The 18,147-nt window shown below is 48.8% G+C and overlaps 5 protein-coding genes across 5 annotated transcripts; 3 read left to right on the top strand and 2 right to left on the bottom strand.

The window, feature by feature from the left end:
• Nucleotides 1–838: 838 nt before the first annotated feature.
• W97_02967 (uncharacterized protein) lies at nt 839–5,455 on the top strand (the record flags this gene model as incomplete). The annotated part of the gene is made up of 7 exons (XM_007780866.1): nt 839–1,255; nt 1,320–1,376; nt 1,424–1,739; nt 2,097–2,156; nt 2,204–3,288; nt 4,393–5,280; nt 5,426–5,455. 7 exons carry the CDS (start codon nt 839–841, stop codon nt 5,453–5,455), a joined length of 2,853 nt encoding a protein of 950 aa, XP_007779056.1.
• Nucleotides 5,456–6,428: 973 nt separating this feature from the next.
• On the top strand, nt 6,429–7,040 carry W97_02966 (uncharacterized protein; the record flags this gene model as incomplete). Its single annotated transcript, XM_007780865.1, has 2 exons — nt 6,429–6,847; nt 6,914–7,040. The coding sequence occupies 2 exons, from the start codon at nt 6,429–6,431 to the stop codon at nt 7,038–7,040; spliced, it is 546 nt and encodes a 181-aa protein (XP_007779055.1).
• A 79-nt stretch (nt 7,041–7,119) lies between these two features.
• W97_02965 (uncharacterized protein) lies at nt 7,120–7,674 on the top strand (the record flags this gene model as incomplete). The annotated part of the gene is made up of 1 exon (XM_007780864.1): nt 7,120–7,674. One exon carries the CDS (start codon nt 7,120–7,122, stop codon nt 7,672–7,674), a length of 555 nt encoding a protein of 184 aa, XP_007779054.1.
• Nucleotides 7,675–10,005: 2,331 nt separating this feature from the next.
• Nucleotides 10,006–11,880, bottom strand: W97_02964 (uncharacterized protein; the record flags this gene model as incomplete). The annotated part of the gene is made up of 3 exons (XM_007780863.1): nt 10,006–10,098; nt 10,159–11,711; nt 11,775–11,880. 3 exons carry the CDS (start codon nt 11,878–11,880, stop codon nt 10,006–10,008), a joined length of 1,752 nt encoding a protein of 583 aa, XP_007779053.1.
• Nucleotides 11,881–13,089: 1,209 nt separating this feature from the next.
• W97_02963 (uncharacterized protein) lies at nt 13,090–13,884 on the bottom strand (the record flags this gene model as incomplete). The annotated part of the gene is made up of 1 exon (XM_007780862.1): nt 13,090–13,884. One exon carries the CDS (start codon nt 13,882–13,884, stop codon nt 13,090–13,092), a length of 795 nt encoding a protein of 264 aa, XP_007779052.1.
• Between the last annotated feature and the right edge of the window lie 4,263 nt (nt 13,885–18,147).

Here is an 18,147-nt window from a genome sequence, read left to right as displayed (position 1 = left end):
GTCTTGCCTCTACGTGCTCGGCCGTTAATGCAAAGCGCTTCTTCCGACGCCATCTCTTAATATTATGCTCTTTTAGGAGGCGCTGAATAGTCCGAGTAGATATCCGCAGCTGGGAGTCTTCTTTCAGCTGCCTATGTGTGATACCGGGGTCAGCCGTGATTGCGCGCAGTATATGGCGTTCATCGCGTTCGGAGTAAGCTTTCGGACGGCCGGTTCGAGGTAGAGAGACTGCTGGTGTTGACGACAAGGAGCTTTCGAAATTGTGTTACGGATCGTCCCTCTTGGAAGGCCAGTCCGGCGTTGAATTTCGGGCACTGAGAGCCCGTCCTCTGCGCACGCAAGGATCTTTCCGCGTGATGCTGGTGATAGCTCTTGATCGCGCCTTCTAGTATTGGGTGATATACTAGCCAATGCAGCGCGCGCCATGGTGTTGTGTGGTGGTGTTGGGGAGGGGGTGGGGAGCTGCATACAAATTAGTGTGGTGATCCCCGCTTAGCGGCCCAGACTTTTTGTCGCGGAACTGTATCTCGGCCGACAGCTCGATCAATTCAGCTCAGCCGCGACGCGCATGGCATCCAAGCTGGGGCTCGGGCTCGCATCTTCACCATCTGCACTTCGTCCTCAGGGCCTTTCCGAACATGGCGCCATCGCCTTCTAAAAGCTTAAAGATGTCTTTAAGAGCAAGCGCTCACCATATGAAAAACCTTCGACGATCAGCAATCCGAGTGCGGCTTCCTTAGGTGGCACCGCCGCCCATGCTCCTTTAAGCCAGCCAGCCCAATCCGACCAACAGCCTGCCGACACCTCAAGAGTGGAACCTGAGTCCACGTCTCCACCCATGACTCATATCGCATCTCAACCGCAACGACCCGGTCGACAAACTTCTGCCGCCGCCGGCGGCGTGGCTCCGCCTTTACTCCTCGAAACAGTCCGACCTGACAACATACCAGTGGAGGAATATGGGCTCTTCTTTCTCAACAAGGAGCAATGTGAAGACACCAACCGCAATGAGCAAGCGAGGTGCAATACTGATGTGGTCGCTCTCCATGGCATCAACGGTGATGCTTTCAACACTTGGACACATTCAAATGGTCAGCTTTGGCTCCGAGATTTCCTGCCCTCAGAGTTTCCAGGCGCTCGGATCTTCTCCTTCGGATACCCTTCCGAAGTTGCCTTCACCCTCAATACTGGCAAGCTAGACGATTTTGCAAGGTCATTGCTAGTAAAGCTGTCGGCGGTCAGACATCGACCGGAGGTATGTGAGGGCTAACACCTCTCTTAAATCTCTCTCCTCTTGTCAGTTAAGAAAATCCCAGTAGCAAGCGCGACCGATCATCTTTATTTGTCACAGCATGGGTGGGATCGTCGTGAAGCGGGTAAGCTTCCATCACGTAAATCGAACAGTATAAGCTGAACAACAAAGGCACTCATCCTAGCAGTACTCGACGCACCTGAATACGACAGTATTCGGAGCGCCGTTACCGGGATACTGTTCCTTGGTACACCTCATCATGGCTCAGGTGCGACGCAGTATCCCCAAGTTTTAGCGAATGTGGTAAATGTAGCTTTGGCCGGCTCATCAGGATTTGTGGGGCGAATCAGGACGGATCTCATAAAGTCTTTGGAGAAGGACTCAAAAGTGCTAAAGTCTATCTCAACAAACTTCAGGAATCGGGCTTCAAAGTTCAAGATCGTATCGTTTGTTGAGCAGAAGACAACACCCCCCCCTCAAGGAACGAGTGAGTCATTCTCGCTTTGATTCTTACAGCTTTAGTGTTTCTAATCTAGCTAGGTTGTTGATGATATCAGCGGTGTCATGGACATTCCAGGGGAGACTATTGTGCCTATGGATGGCTGCGATCACCGGGAGATATGCCGATTCGGTCACAATCACAGCTCTGCTTTCCAATCCGTATCTCACCAGATTGGCCTGCTTGTTCGTGGTTAGTCCATATAGCTCTCTGTAAATGTTCGTATTTGCAATTCTATGGGCTTTTTTCCTGTTACCCTTGCATTGAATCCGACTAAAAGACCACACTTACTAAAGCACATCGTTATCTAAGGGCTCTCATTCTCAGATTGACTTGTCACAACAGCTGATATCAATATTCCAGCAGTACCGGCTGAATCGGTTTTCTACAGCGAAGAGGAGGAAGGTAAGTTGAGACTACCCAAGCTCCACTTGATATTAACATTATTGAAGAATGCTTGCGGTCGTTATCGTTCAAGGAAATCGAGTTTCGCCGCCAGACAGTTGAGAGCGCTCTTGGGAAGACCTGTGATTGGCTATTCAGCCATCCGACCTATCAGAGCTGGGATAACACAGACAGTTCTACCCAGCATAACGACCTGCTCTGGATAGAAGGCAAGCCAGGAGCCGGGAAATCCACCTTGATGAAGGAGGCTTTTATGCGTAAATTGAAAAGCCGCACAAGAATTTCCCATGTTATGGTGGTTGCTTTCTTCTTCAACGCACGTGGTGGCTTTCTAGAAAAGAGTATGGTTGGGATGTTCAGGTCTTTGCTGAATCAACTATCCGAGCAAGTTCGAGCAGTACTAACCGCTCTTCTGCCGACCTATCGACAGAAACGGGACCTCCACCAACCGGGTTGGACATGGCAGCTAGAAGAACTGCAGGAACATGTATTAGCAGATTTCTTTACCAACGCCACAATATCTGCGAAGAGCAGCAACTGCAAGCTCAGAGTTTGTCTCTCAAGTCGCCACTACCCAAACATCCAGCTCCACAACTGGTCCGAGATTCGGATGGAGGACTGCAACACAAAGGACATCTCCACCTACGTTGTTGCCAAGCTTGGCACTCGTATCAACTCGGACATAACCGTCCAGCTTCTATCGGAGTCGATAACCGCTAAAGCTTTAGGTGTCTTTCTATGGGTCGTACTCGTTGTCAGACAACTTGTGCAAGCGCTTGTTGATGAAGAAACAGACGACAAACTGTTCGCAATCGTCTCGTCCGTTCCGCAAGGGCTAAGCGATGTTTTCAAGCAGATCGTCGACTCAATTTCTCAAGACGAACGCCGTGAGTTCGCAAAGATAATGTTCTGGGTGCTGCTTGCGCAAAGACCGTTGACAGCAACGGAGTTACGCTATGGATTGGCCTTCGGGACGGCCCATAAAACTCAGAAGGACTGTGAGGCATCGCCAGCATTCGTTAAAAAAGACGAGCAAATGGAGAAGCTTCTACGCAAGCGGTCAAGAGGCCTAGCCGGGATTCTTAAAAGTGGAAGCGGCGGCCCAGCCACAGTTCGATTTATTCACGAATCGGTGAGAGATTTTCTGTTGAAAGAGCATATACTCCATATATTTGACTCGTCACCCGGTAAAGACGCTGTTGGAACAGGTCATCTCCTATTGGAACAGACGTGTATCAACTACATTACTATACAAGGGATCCTTGGCAGGCGCGTAAGCCATGGAAGAAGTTGGAATGAAAAGCAAAAGTTAGGAGAAGGGTTGACCACTGCTTATCCATTCCTTCGCTACGCCATCAACTCACTGTTCGAACACGCTGCTAAAGCGGAAAGTAGAGGCGTGTCAAATCAGCTTTTGCCTTCATGCTTTGAAAGGTTTGATACTGCCGCATTTCAAGCTTGGAGGTTGTTCTGGGACGTCTTGAATCCTTATCAGCCACAACGGTCGCAAGTTACTCTGCTTCACGTTGCTGCTCATTACGGTCTCTTGTATTGGGTAAAAGCTCTTGTTGACAAGGCCGCGGACATCAACGCACAAGGTGGATAATGCGGCAACCCGCTGAATGCAGCGGCATTCAATGGTCACGTGTCACTATTACGCCTACTCATCGGAAATCATTCTGCAGATCGAAATCTTGCCGATGGGCAGGGAAGGACTGCTCTTCACCTTGCCGCGCGAGGTGGTCACCTAGGGGCCGTTGATCATCTCTTAGGCTTAGGCGTGGATCGTAATGCAAAAGACAAGAAGGGTGACATCGCTATACACTATGCGGCTTCTGGGGGTTCTACGGAGGTTGTAGGAAGACTCTTACATGTTCTTCCACCAGGTCTCATTCAAAGTACCAACTGGACGCCTTTGCATTGGGCTTGCAGGACCGGAGACTCCGAAGTAATCAAGTTGTTGTCGGACGAAGAGACGAAGAGAAGCGCGGTAGCTACTAGTAACCCTCCTTGCCTATGGACAGCGTTGTCTATAGCCTTGTTCCATAGGAACCGGAAGCTAGTATCGGAACCCACTCCTGAAGCCTTCAAGACATGGGCTTTGGCAAACGATGGCTATATACTGGATTGGCTATATCACACAAGAGGCACAGGACTAATAGATTTGGATGATTATTGGACTGAAGATCGCGGGTTTCCAGCTACTCAAGCAGTGGTGCTGGATCTGCTACTCTAGGCTGGTATCCAGAACGATTCCAGGCACGTTGTCTGGCTGGATAACCTCTTCACGTCAGCCCGCCTTCTGTCAACACTTCGTGAGCAGGGGTTTGGTGCTGCTGGCACAGTCCGAACGACTAGGACGAAGGCTGAATATCTGGCGGAGACTGCTCCAAATATCCAGCAGTCACAGCAATCCCAGCAGCAACCTCAGCAGCGATCTCAGCAACAATCACGAGAGAAGGACCGAGGTCTTGATCCATCGCTGCTGGAATTGAAAAACAACTTTAGCGGTCAAATCCCATGGGGGAAGCTGTACGGCTGCCTAAGTAAGGATGGGAAAGTACTCGAATTCGCCAGGAAGGATCAGAATGTAGTACTGTTTGTGAGTACTGTTTCTCAGGGGGACAGGTTCATAAAGCGCCTTCGAGAGAGACCTCCAATCACAGCTACTAACGCCAGAACTACTCGTGCTATCTTTAGCGATCAAGTTCTTAAGGAGCTAGAGATTCCTGAGTTTATTAACCTCTATAATCACTTCATGAACGGTGTCAATAAGGCAGATCAGCTACGCATCTACTACAACACCCAACGGGTCCATCTAAAGTCATGGAAGCCTCTCTGGCACTGGCTACTAGATGTGGCTATTGTCAACAGCTACAAGCTCTCCTACTACGCACGTCACGACCCAGATCTGCCTTGCGAACGGTACACCAAGCAACGCAAGTTCCGCCAAGACCTTGCCATTGAGCTATTCAAGCGTTCAGAGCGACTCACCACTAGCCACTACGATTCCTCTGTACCTCTAGTAGACCTTGTATACCCAGCGGAGGACGATGAGGAGCATATAAAGTATGAGAAGGGCAAGTTGAATCACTGCAAGGCCTGTGAGGCAGCAGGGAGGAAGGTACAGCTACGGTGGCCAAGCGAGACAAGCAAGATAAAAAGGAAGCCACTTAAAGAGCTATCTAGCAATTGTATACGCAAAGGCCAGCGGCGGAGCACTACAAGGCCGCCTAAATCGCCGTATGGGTGCTCACTCTGCTGTGTAGCACTCTGTAGCATGGAAGATTGCTGGGTAGAACACCTGAAATTGGCACGAGAGGCAACACATAGATAGACGACGTCATACATACCAATTCAACTCTCTCAAGCCTCGATTTTGGCAGTAATTGAGCAAGCATGAGCAAGCAATCGTCCCTCTAAAATGCTGTAATCTGATTGGCTCGCTAACGAATCGCCCAGTTCACCAGACCGAGGGATAATTTGGCAGTTATATAATTCCAATATGTTTCCCTTCGAAGAACTGAACAAATGTTTAGCTTTTCGGAAGGGAAGAGTGTTGCAGGCCTAAATATGGAGTTTCTCCGCGTTAAGGGCGTCGTCTTGGATCTTTGCTATAATTCTACATGTTGGGGATAATAAACCTGCAGCAATATTCCTCCGCGAAGTAAACCGCACTTCCTGCTTCTATTGGCCTAAGCTCCTCGGCTAGATCAGCTTACGTAATGATCCCTGTCTCCCCATCGAAGGTCGTGACGCTCTTTTTTTTTTCGGATTGGACACTGTTATAAATCCACACTTGCCGCTCGACGGACTTCGTACTTCTCCGGCCGTTCCAGAGCCAAACGGCCTAGCCAGTGTCTCTGCCAACAGCAGGCCCTGCGAGCTGCGGAATGCTTGGACTTAGCCAGCAGCGCAACATGCAGCAAACGGCTCAGCCTGATCGGAGAACGCAAGCTAGCCATCCGATGCTGCATGGGGGCTGAGAGTAGATCGCCATGCACTGCCACTTGTTCTGCGCGTCTAGCTGGCGCTGACAGCCTCGCGACGGCTTCACCATCCCCAACTTATCGACCGTGATGGCATCTATCGCATGTGTAACATCCAGACTCTATAAGTTTTGAAAAGCCATCAACACAGTATTAGAACCACGCTCTTATACTAAGATTGAGGTGTTCGAAGTGATCGAGGGTATCGGTAGCCCCGCTCCCCACCAGTCCCCGCCGATCGCCGCCGGTTCCCCGCCGCTCTCTCTCGTAAGGTCGCGCGAGGATGGAGCCACTTGGAGTAACAGCGAACATTATCGCTATCGTCGACCTGTCTGCGAAGATCGCTTCGCTCTGCGTTCAGTACTCCCTCGCCGTCAAGGATGCCAAAAACGATATCGAACGCCTCCGAGGGGAGGTCAACAGCGTCGCCGATGTGCTTCGAGAAGTCGAGCGGCTGCTTCATAGGCCGGACAGCGCGCAGCTCTCGGCTTCCCAGAAGCTGCGCGATGCGCTCAAGGATTGCTTCACACAGCTGATAGAGCTGAAGAAGGGACTGGATCCGGGGAAGACACGCAAGGCTATGAGCCGGTTCGGTGTTCGAGCTTTGAAGTGGCCCTTCGAGAGCAAGGAGGTGGATAAGGTCGTGAGGAATCTCGAAAGATGCAAGCAGACAGTCTCTCTAGCTCTGCAAGTCGACCAAACGTGGGTTTCATGAATCCGCACCCGCTTGCTGTGGACCAAGACAGCTGACGGATCTGTTTGGTGTAGTGCGCTCATTCTCGGCATCGACCAGAACGGTCAGGGCTCTCAGACCAGACGCGGAGCCAGCGGCTATTCTCCGGTCGCCCATATCGCCTCAAACTTCCAACTTCGCAGATACGCCGCCATTGTATGACCGCCGCGTTAACGAATCGTCTGAACTGGCCCAGCAAAACTTAAGTAATGTCACTATTCACCCGCTCCCATCGTCCAACATGGCATTTGTGACAGCTATCATTCGCGACCCTCGCGACATAGCAAAGTTTCTAGGAGCCCCATCAGTCACGATTCTCCAGGGCGCTCCAAGAAAGCTTGATGACGTTAATGTCAAGTCGCTCCCGTCAAACCTGTGGCTTCTTACAGGTATCATCCGTAATCTTTCCGACAACGCCAACCTCTCCTCCAGCCTTATCGCGAAGCCGAATCGTACCCACCGAGATGGTGAGGAGCGAATGACAAGACCGGAAGCCCTTGCCCGACATGAGGATGAGTGGTCGAGCGACGACAATGAGCACCTAAGCGACAGCGATCTGAGCGGAGATGACCTGAACTACGATAACGAGGGCTTGGACGACGATGAAGAGCATCAGAGCTCTAGGAAACACGGTCGCTGGTCACCAGCAGATGATAAGCGCTTAATCCGATGGAAGAAGGAGGAAAAAGAATGGAGATGGATCTTTAAGCAATTTCCTGGACGAACCCAGGCGTCAGTTCGTTCACGCTGGTACATCACACTACGATCAAAAGCGGAATCGTCTCGATCAATTTAAACCTAGCATATGGCTAGCTTACGCTCTCAGCCGAGTTCGTCCTTCGACGGGTACATGCCTTCCGTCAGTAGATACTCAGCGACAGCTGGAGACTAGCCCATACCCTCCAATCTCCGAGGAAGCCTGCTCGTCGCTGAGAGCAGTCGCATAAGCTTGGAATGGATTACGTGCAGGATGAGACTAGGATCGTTTGTTGCCAGTCCCCTTTAGCGCAAGCTAATGCGAATCCGTGCTGTTTGTAGTCTAGACGCTAGGATCTGGGCCGGGAAAACCTACCAGAACGCCCAGAACCCAAGTGTGTAGATTGCTCTGCCTGCAATGCCAGTCGCGAATTCTTGAGCCGACGTTTTAGTTTATCACGCATCCTCGCTTTGCCCTTCTGTGGCGGGCAAGATTGCCCTCCAAGGCTGAGCTACAGTAGGTCAGCATGATCGAAGGATTTAACACATCCAAGAGCGTCCTCCGGCTTACCTCATGCATGTCATTGCCTTCGACCTTTGCTCCTTGCCTGCAACCCGTAACGCTCTAGCTCTCTGCAAGGTTGTTCGTCGACAAGTGAGTGCCTGCATGCTTGATGTCCAATGTCCTCTGGCTTGCCTCCGCCGCCTTTTCCATCAGCTCCATCACCTCTTGCCTGCGACCGAGATCGCCGTAGCCCGGATCGAAGCTGGTGATGCTGACTCGCCCTGACCAGTGTCCCATCGCAAGGGTGTTGTTGTGAACGGCCACGCAGCTAGGTCGATACTCTGGAGGAAGCCAGAGAACAGGATAGGTGTTCCAGATAACCCACTGCTTGCCCTTATCTACAGATAGCGATGATAACAATGAGACCTGCTCGTTGTGTGTGGAAGGACTTCCGAGCTGGATCTGTCCCCCATCTGCCTCAAGGCATGAGCCATCGCTGGTGAAAGACAGATTCTGAACGACGTTAGGAGTGTTGAATAGTTGGACTTGTTCATTGCTTCTTATATCCCACAATCTAACCGTATTGTCCCATGATGCAGAAGCTAGGAGCTTGCCGTCCGGCGAGAACCCTACTACCGTGATATATTCTAAGTGACCGTATAGAGTGCCGTGCGAGGCTCCTATAGCTGGGTTCTATAGCCTAACTATTCTATCACCCGATACAAAAGTAAGGAGCTTACCGTCTAGCGAGAATGCTATTACCGTGACCTAGCTTAAATAACCCTATAGAGTGCCACGCGAGGCTCCTATAGCTAGGTTCTATAGCCTAACTATTCTATTACCCGATATAGAAGCGAGGAGCTTACCGTCTAGTAAGAATACTATTACCGCGACCCCGCTTAAATGACCCTATAGAATGCCGCGCGAGGCTCCTATAGCTAGGTCCTATAGCCTAACTATCCTATCATCCGATATAGAAGTAAGGAGCTGGCCGTCCGGCGAGAATACAACTTCTGTAACTACCTCTAAGTGACTATAGAGAGTGCGGTGTAAGGCTCCTATAGCCGGGTCCTATAGCCTAACTATCATGTCATCTGATGCAGAAGCGAGGAGCTGGCTGTCCAGCGAGAACACTACTTCCATAACTACCTTTAAGTGACCGTGGAGAGTGCCGCGCGAGGCTCCTATTGCCGGGTCCTATAGCCTAACTATCCTGTCCCACGATGCAGAAGCAAGGAGCTTACTATCTAGCGAGAATGCTATTATCATCACCCCGCTTAAATAACTCTATAGAATGCCGCGCGAGGCTCCTATTACCGGGTCCTACAGCCTAACTATCCTATCCCATAATGCAGAAGCGAGGAGCTTGCCGTCTAGCGAGAACCCTACTACTATAACTAAGTCTAAATAACTCTATAGAGTGCCGCACAAGGCTCCTATAGCTAAATCCTATAGCCTAACTATTCTATTACTCGATATAAAAGTAAGGAGCTTACCGTCTAGCAAGAATGCTATTACCGCGACCCTACTTAAATAACCCTATAGAGTGCCGCGTAAGGCTCCTATAGCTAGGTCCTATAGCCTAATTATTCTGTCCCACGATGTAGAAGCGAGGAGCTTACCGTCCGGCGAGAACCTTACTACTATGATATATTCTAAGTGACTGTGTAGAGTGCTACGCGAGGCTCCTATAGCTAGGTCCTATAGCCTAATTATTCTGTCACCCGACGCAGAAGTGAGGAGCTTGCCGTCTAGTGAGAACCCCACTATTATAACTCTCCTTGAGTGACCCTCTAGAGTTTGTAAAGACGGGCTCCACTCCTCTTCCACCTCTGGCGTCCTTTTAAGCCACTCCGGCACCTGGTCCCAGAATTGCTTCCTAACTACGCTTCTCTTTGGCGCGAACATGAGGGCAGAGACGTATATCTAAAGTGGTGCCTGCTTAATAATTAACCGGTAGGCGAGCATGAAGCGCCTCACATCCTGCAGCATCGCCATTAAAGCAGGGTTTGCTTCCCGCTTATTAATAGCTATGTTAGCATCTTAACACTATAATATAGCACTTAGGGGCCCACTCACTGCCAGCAACATCTGCAGCCCTGCCACCATAAGAACGCCTTCCGACATCTTTCCTATTAGACTAAGGGCCTCAAGCCAGTGCAGGAAGTGTTCCTGAAGGAAGCTGTACACTCGGCTACCGTCGCCCAGGCCGCTGTCGCTCTGCTGCAGATGATGCACCCAGTAGCGGCACGCATACTGCAGCTCCGTGGGGACGCAGCGCTCGACCGTGCTGCGCTCCACCTCACTGGCGAGCGCCCCCGGCTTTTGCAGACCGCACATGTCTTTGCGCAGGCCCCTCGACATGACTCGCAGGCAGCTGTCGGCCAGCTCTCTGTGTGCTTTCCCTTCGTCGACCCAGAACTGAGGGTCAGAGCATCTTTCCTTGCTGAGCAGGAAGTCGCGAAACGAAGGGTGCAACAGCCGGATCGGGCAGCCTTGGCCATCCGACATATCCAAGACAGAACGCAGGTTGCCCAGAGTCCCGTCCACTGTTGTCCGTGGCTCATCAAGCAGGCTAGCCAAGGCGGCAGTAGATAGGGTCTCGGATAAGACGATAATAGACCCTATAATCTTTCGAAACAAGCGGGATACCTCCTCTTCTTCTTCCTCGTCGAACTGCCCATTCATCGAGTCCTTCAGAATTGTGGTATACATGCTGTCTAGTCCAGCAGTGCCACCCTTGAGGACAAGGGTAAGGCGTCTTTCAGCAAGATTCCTGCCGCCTCTAATAAACCGACACACCGTTGCCGCCCAGATGAACAGCCCACCAGCCCGGCGCACAAGGTCTTTTATCTTCTGCTGACCAGGCCACCCTGCTGGAAGAGCTCGTTGTTGCCTGATATCATCCAGCTCGTGCTCCAGGAAGATAAGGATATCCCGCTCGACGATGGACTGCTCGATGTTGTGAAGCACAAAGTCTTGGTACACTCCAGAAGCCCGGCGGAAGCCGTGGCGGACGGCTGTCTCAGGTCTGCTCGTCACGAAGGTAAGCAGTCGGACCGTCTTCAGCTCCTTTGTCTCGGCAAGCAGCTGGAGCACTTGCCGAACGTCGTCTTCTCCCTCACACTCGTCCAAGGCATCGATCACAAGCACCAACCGCCGCGACTCGATCAAGCCGTCCTCCAAGCTGGAGAGCGGTTGAAGGATAAGCTTCCTCCACTGATCGCGCGGAGCCTGCTGGGTGATGTCGGGGTTCTCGGCCACCGCTATACAAACGTGCTGCTTGACGGCGGGCGACGTTTTTGCTAGCTGAACAGCGAGGCTGGTGAAGAACTTGGCAGCGCGAGCAAGATCACCCCCACCACGGGAGAAGAAGAAGCTTGCTCCGAGAAGATTGAGCCTGCTGAGCTCATGAGCGACAGTGCGCGCAATCGTCGACTTGCCCGTGCCGGCCATGCCGTGCAGCCAGAAGGTACACCTGCCACCAGGTTCATCGGTCCATGCCCTCACCTGCTGGAGGAGCTCGACGCGGGTGTTGGGGAGGCATTGTGGGTCGTGTCGGCGAAGGTAGGAGTCGAAAGCGGCGCCCTCAGCATAAGGCAGCTTAGCCAGATATTCTCCCTGACGATCTTCTGCACGGGAACAACGTGGTTAGCGCTCGACAACAGCTGCTCGTTCTGCAGAGGGTAGAATACCAGATCTGTCGCCAAAGGTGTTGTAGATCTTTCCATAGTTGATCCCTTGCTGGAAGCCTCGATTGTTGTCGCCTGAGAAGTGCGCCTTGATGTCGGCATTCGCCATCTTAGACAGGTTTACTCTGATCTCATCGTTCGGGCTGTGGGCCGCTTGTATAAGCCAACAGATAGTCGTGGAGCTGAGACACTATAAAAGTTAACTCTTAAGGTGCTGACAATGGATATGTGCTCGTTTTCAGCTCGAGCACTAGGCGTTGTCTAAGCCTGTCCGTTTCTTCGCGCGGAAAGTCGCGTCTGTATCCACCGAAGCGCGAGGTACTCGTCTCATTCCTTCCTACGGGATTAAGCGCCCATGCCTTGTTGTGGCCCCCACCAGTCACCGTACATGCACAGGACGGGTGTCAGAACGGTCTGGGCGATAGGTTGTTCTCAAGTACTCCTGTCCCAGGCCCGTTATCTTTTGAGCCAATAGCAAGCAACTTGGTACGGACTTCGGCACACTCTTGGCAAGTTTTGGTTCGTAAAAGATGTCTTGACGTTCATGCTAGGTTGCCTGATCGCCAGGCCATGTGGGAGTGCTAGTGCTTGGGCGGGTCCGCGGATCTCAACCAAGGTACGGTCCGTTGGCGTTATGGAGACATGGTGACTGCAGCGATCGCTTTGGTGCCCTAGATGCAGACAACAGAAGAACAGAGGTAGGATCCGTGGGCAAGATTGCGAGGCTTTATTCTTCAACGCGTTTTCCTCTAATCACCACAAGGTGGGTACCTATGCAGCTTTCGTGCATTTTGTGGTCATATCGAGTGGACCGACTGTTGCGGGCTGGGACGACGCATTCGGTGTACAGCCAACGCCTTGCCCACTGTTGTTCCTGTTGCAGACACTACAGCCTGCCGTGCATCGTTGTCTCTATGTAATGCTGCACTCAAAGCGGGCTGAGCGGTTCGCTGTGCTGTGTCTCGAAACCCCGGTTGTGCTGTCTTCCTATTGTCACTTGAGAGAGAGCGAGAGCGGTTATCAGACAGGACGGAGAACAACAGTCAGAACACAGCTTTCGCCGCCGAATATAGACATGACTACCAGCGATTTCACAACCAAGCCTAACTAATCCTCCTCTCCACGCACGGAGGTCTGTGGTTGGGCGCGTGTGCTCTTCACTATCTACTCAGAAAACGTACATGACAACAGGAACCAGTATGTGGAGCCTAATAAGAACCACGCCGATGCTGCTGAGCCCAACGCGCCCGAAACCTGTGTGCTGATCAGTAAACCTCGCAGAGACTCGTGCATCCTGCAGGAGCGGGACGTGCAGCCTCTATTTGGCGCCTGCTCCCCAGCGCGAGTTGATGGTGCCGTAGTTGATTGCAGACTGAAAGCCCGAGTTGTTGTTTCCTGAGAAAACTACGTTGGGCGAACCGCCCTTGCGGCTTTCAAGAGCCTTCGACACAGCAGCTTCCAGATATCTGTCCTGATTGGCGACGATCTCCTTCAAGACCGGAAGACTCTCCTCTGCCCCGATCTCGGACACCTCAACCTCGCAGAGACGCCGCTGAGATGCCTGAGCAGCTGGGAAGAGCTCTACCAGGTTGTCGACCAGTTCGGTGATGTCCTCGATCAGTCTTCTGAACTGCTTCTCCTCGTACATCGCCCACTTGGCTTTCTGTCGCAGCCCGGTCCGACTCTGGCGTTTCAAGGACAGTTCACGCATCCTTTCATGAAGGGATGCTGTGACCGGTTCCAGCTCGGTTCGAGAGTCGTACACTAGCAGGCTCTGGTCGCCAGGCTTGGCTCGGCTCTTGAACTTGACGGAAACTCCTTCTGCATCGGCGAACAAGTCTAGGACTTGGCCCAGTATTGCGTCAGCTTTAGCCACGTCCTGTGCTGAACGTAACGTCTGCTGCAATGATCGCACGTCGCTCAGGTCTCCACTCAGTCCTACAGCTTCGCCCCATCGCGATAGCCGCAGGCGTGCACTGTCCAGCTTCAGCAGACTGGTCTGGAAGTTCTTGCCAAAGCTCCGGCCAAGCTGGACGTATTCAAAGCAGTCGATGGCGTTGTTGAACAGGCCGGCGAGCGCGACGATACCAGTAGCGAGGGAGGCAGGCTCCATGACTGCATTCAGAAAGGCAGGACAGTGTGCGTGATGATGGTACACGTATGGCAGCAAACGCTGAAATATGCTAAGTGAAGAACAGAGCTTTGAATGATTAGACATTGTCAGTCTTGACGAGTTGGAGATGAAGAGTCCACTACAGATACCATTTTTAAGGCCGTTCTTGCTTGTCGTACCGATACTAGGCACCAGCCTGAAGCAGAGAGGCGCAGCGAGCCGAACAGATCGCATCTGCAAGGTCGCGGCACAAGCGCTGAGCGGGGTGAGTGGGACGTATGAGCAGGGATCACGAGGCACGTCGCGCGTTGGAAGCAGCTGGCAGTTCGCGTTTGCTTCCTGGCTCTAACAGCTGCGGCTGAAAGCAAGGCCAATCATAGGTGGTCAAACAAGGCGTTGCGGTCCCTTCTATAGAAATGCCTAACATTGTAACCTGGCCACGGCTAGAGTGTGGCTGAAGGAGCCCGTGCAGGAGATTTGGATGTAGCAGAGCCCGCAAGTTTGGAGCACCCGCGCCGTACTAATCGACGTCTTGCTCATGCTGGATTAGTCTATACAAAGTCCCTTTCTATGGTGTCGTGACCCTCAGCTCTGACTCTCACTATAAAATAATTAAAAGCGTCAGTCACGCTTAAGATGTTGGTGCTGTGGCGGTTACAGGGTATTCCTGACTGGTCGGCGTCTCGAGATGACGGGCAGTGGGGCATTTCTCACCCTCAAGCAGCCAAGCAGTTCCGGATCCATGCAGGCGATCAACCACAACTTACATCCTGGCGTGCCTACTGGCCGCCATGGCGATACGCCGGGATATGGGGAAACTTTCAAGCATTCAATCCGTACCCCTCCTATTGCCCCAGGGTTTTCATCGCCCTAAAATGTTTAGTCCCCTACAACTTTCAATGCCCTACGCTTTTAATTCCCCTAGGGTAAATATTAGCCTGAAGGACGTATCCATGTATGCTTTGACCTCTGGACATCTAGGAACCTTCTTAGCCTTAATGGGATTGTTGTCCATTATGCCGCCGCCAACACCTTGAAGACCTTCTTGCTTGCGCTACCGGAGCAGCAAGGTAGCCACTCAGGCGCCAATATCGCAGACACGGTGGCAGCCATTATCGAAGACTTTAGGATCCAGGATAAGCTTGGATACTTTATGCTGGATAACGCGTTGAACAACGATCTCTGTGTGCGCAAGCTTGCTGAACGCTTCGGTTTCAACCCCAAACACCGCCGGCTGCGTTGTGTCGGTCATATCCTGAACCTTGTGGCAAGGGAGGCGCTATTTGGGAGCGAGGTTGATATCCTTGAAGCCGAACTGACTGCGCGGAAGGATCTACTGGACGAGTTGACGCTCTGGCGCCGGAGGGGGCCAATTGGGAGGCTACACAACCTTATTGTCTGGATATATAAAAGTCACCTCAGCGCAAGACCCGGTTTCATGAAGCCCAAAGAGAGTTTCTTACCCTTCTAGAGACCGAGGACGATGCCGCTGCTAGACCGGTGACACTAGATCTTATCCAAGACAACAGCACAAGGTGGAACTCCACTTACAAGATGATTGACCGCGCTGTTAAGCTTCGGCTTGCGATTGAGTTCTTCATTGATACCGAACAAGTGCGGTATGAGGGATTGGTGCGGCAAGGCAAGAAGCCAAAGGATCCTGGCGCTCCGTCACTGGTTATCTTCGAAGACCGGCTAACCGCTGACGATTGGGACGTGCTGAATAGATATATGAAGCTGCTAGCGCCGCTTGAAGAGTTGACGATAGAGCTTGAGGGTCGCCCTGAAGCCGGGCATCAAGGCTTTATAGTTAACTATATAATATAGCTTTCTATTGTAGTAGGTAAAGTATATTATTTATACCTACTACTAGTAAATATCGCTAGCTAGTATTTATTTAAGAATACTTATATCTTTAAGGGCTAGATATACATAACCTTTTAGACTACCTACCTTACCTATAGGCTATTATAGGATAATAGAGAGTACTTATAGGTGCTAGTAGAGGCTATAGAGTTCTAGCTAGAGTAGTAGCTATATAAGCTCTTTATAATTATACTAGTAAGCTATAGACCTATAGATTCTATAGTACTATAGAATTACTTCTATAGCTATCTTATAAATAACTACTACTACTAGCTATAGACTATATATAGCATCTAGAAGCTAACTTAGAAGTAGGTTAAGAATCTTATACCTACTTACTTTATATAATCCTTACCTACTATAACTAAATACTAGATAGCTATAGTCTCTTATAGCTCTAATATAGCTAGCTTAAGAACTCTATAGACTATTATAACTATCTTTTATATAAGTAGCTTATATTTAATATAGAGGAGATATAGACTAGCCTTACTAATAGCCTTCTATACCTAAATACTAAGTAGTAGCTTATATCTAACCTACTTAACTAGGTAGTAGAATCTAATTAGGGCAGCTTCTTCTTTATTAATAGCTCTAGTAGTACTAGTAAAATCTTTCTATAGAATACTATACTATCCTACTAGCGGCTATAGAATAGAGTAGTACTTATAGTAGTAATATCTAGTATTACTATAACCCTACTCGCTAGAGGTACTACCACGTACTCTTACTTTAAGATTCTAATTAATATTAATAAGCACTCGACCTATAATATACCTAAGTAGTTCTACCTTATAGAGCTACTATAAGAGACACGCCTAATCTTCTAAAATAAGATAGTAATATATTATTACTATATAGTAGAGATAGTCTTATAGATACTATAAAATCTTTACAATAAGAGTAATAATTAGTAGTAGCTCCCCTTTAGTAGTATTATAGTATACTTCTATAGTAACTTCCGCTAGATTCTATCTATAGTTAAGTAAGGAACCTATAGCTAGATTATTAATGTAATACTTAAGTATTTTATCTTATAGTACTATATATATACCTTTTACCTTATATAGAATATACACTTATACTATCTAAACCTTACTCTTAGTAAGCGCTAGAAGATTATAGTATTTATAGAGCGGCTACTCTATATTAGTAAGTAGATTAATCTAGATAGAAGAGTCTATTAGAATATATAGAACTAGGTAATTAGTAATAGTATAAAGGTACTTACTACTACTATCTTTTCTAGCCTTAGGCGCTAGCGGCTACCTATAGATTAGCTATAGGACTCTATAATCCTCGCGCTAAAGAATAATATAGTAGATAATATAAACTAGCTACTACTTAATATAATACTAGGCGCAGAGATAGTATCTTACTTAGTAGACTACTATAAGAATAGTATAGAAGCTACAGCCCTTTCTAAGAAGTTTCTATACTTTATTAATATCCTATAACTACTTCTATATACACTCTACCTAAGCTTAGCTATCTAGTAATACTACTCTATAATCTTAATCCAGATAATAGCCTCTATAATAGTATATAGTTAGTAGTCCGCTCTATATTCCGAATCTTACTATACTACTTAATTCTAGAGACACGGAAGTATAGTGCGATTATATAGTTACTATATATACCCTTAGATACGCCTAGCTCTAACTAAGGGCTTAAGTTTATATAGTACTAGTTTCTTATTAGGCTTACCTTTATAATAACTATTAATAAGGCTTAAAGCTAGAGCCTATCTAGTATTAGCCTACTTCTTAGTCTAGAGGTATTTAGCTATAGCTAGTTATATATTACGCTTAGCCGTATCACCTATTCTAATAGTATTTATATAGTACTACCTAATATAGATATCGCCCGTAGCGGCCGCTTAAGGAATATAGTATATAAAATAGTACTATAAATATAGAAGAATATAGAAGCTAGTATAGAAAAAGAATATTACTTTATAGTATATCGCGCTTAGACTTATTAGTTATATATTACTAGTAATATATCTATAGTAGTTTAATATAGATAGGAGGTAAGGATATAAGTATTATATAGTATTATAGATATTACTAGTATAGAAGTAAGATATAAAAGTAGGAATAGCCTTAATTAATACTATTAAAAGCTATAAGATAGTATACTATCTATATACTTATAAACGCTATACTTATATTATATACTAGATATACTATAGTATTATACTTATTACCGCGAGATTTAGAGACTATAAGATGGTAATCTTACCTACTTTATACTATTATAGAAGACTATATAGCTATCTAATATAGTAGTATATATAACTAGCTACCTATATCTATATTATCGTTAATAAAACCCTACTACTTCTCTTCCTCTTTATTATTATTCTTCTTTATTACCTTCTATATAGTAAGGCAG

Source organism: Coniosporium apollinis, assembly GCF_000281105.1.
Source record: "Coniosporium apollinis CBS 100218 chromosome Unknown supercont1.12, whole genome shotgun sequence".
In the NCBI taxonomy this organism is placed as follows: Eukaryota; Fungi; Ascomycota; class Dothideomycetes; genus Coniosporium; species Coniosporium apollinis.
Note: the sequence above shows the minus strand (reverse complement) of the source record. Positions and strands in the feature narration are given on the sequence as shown.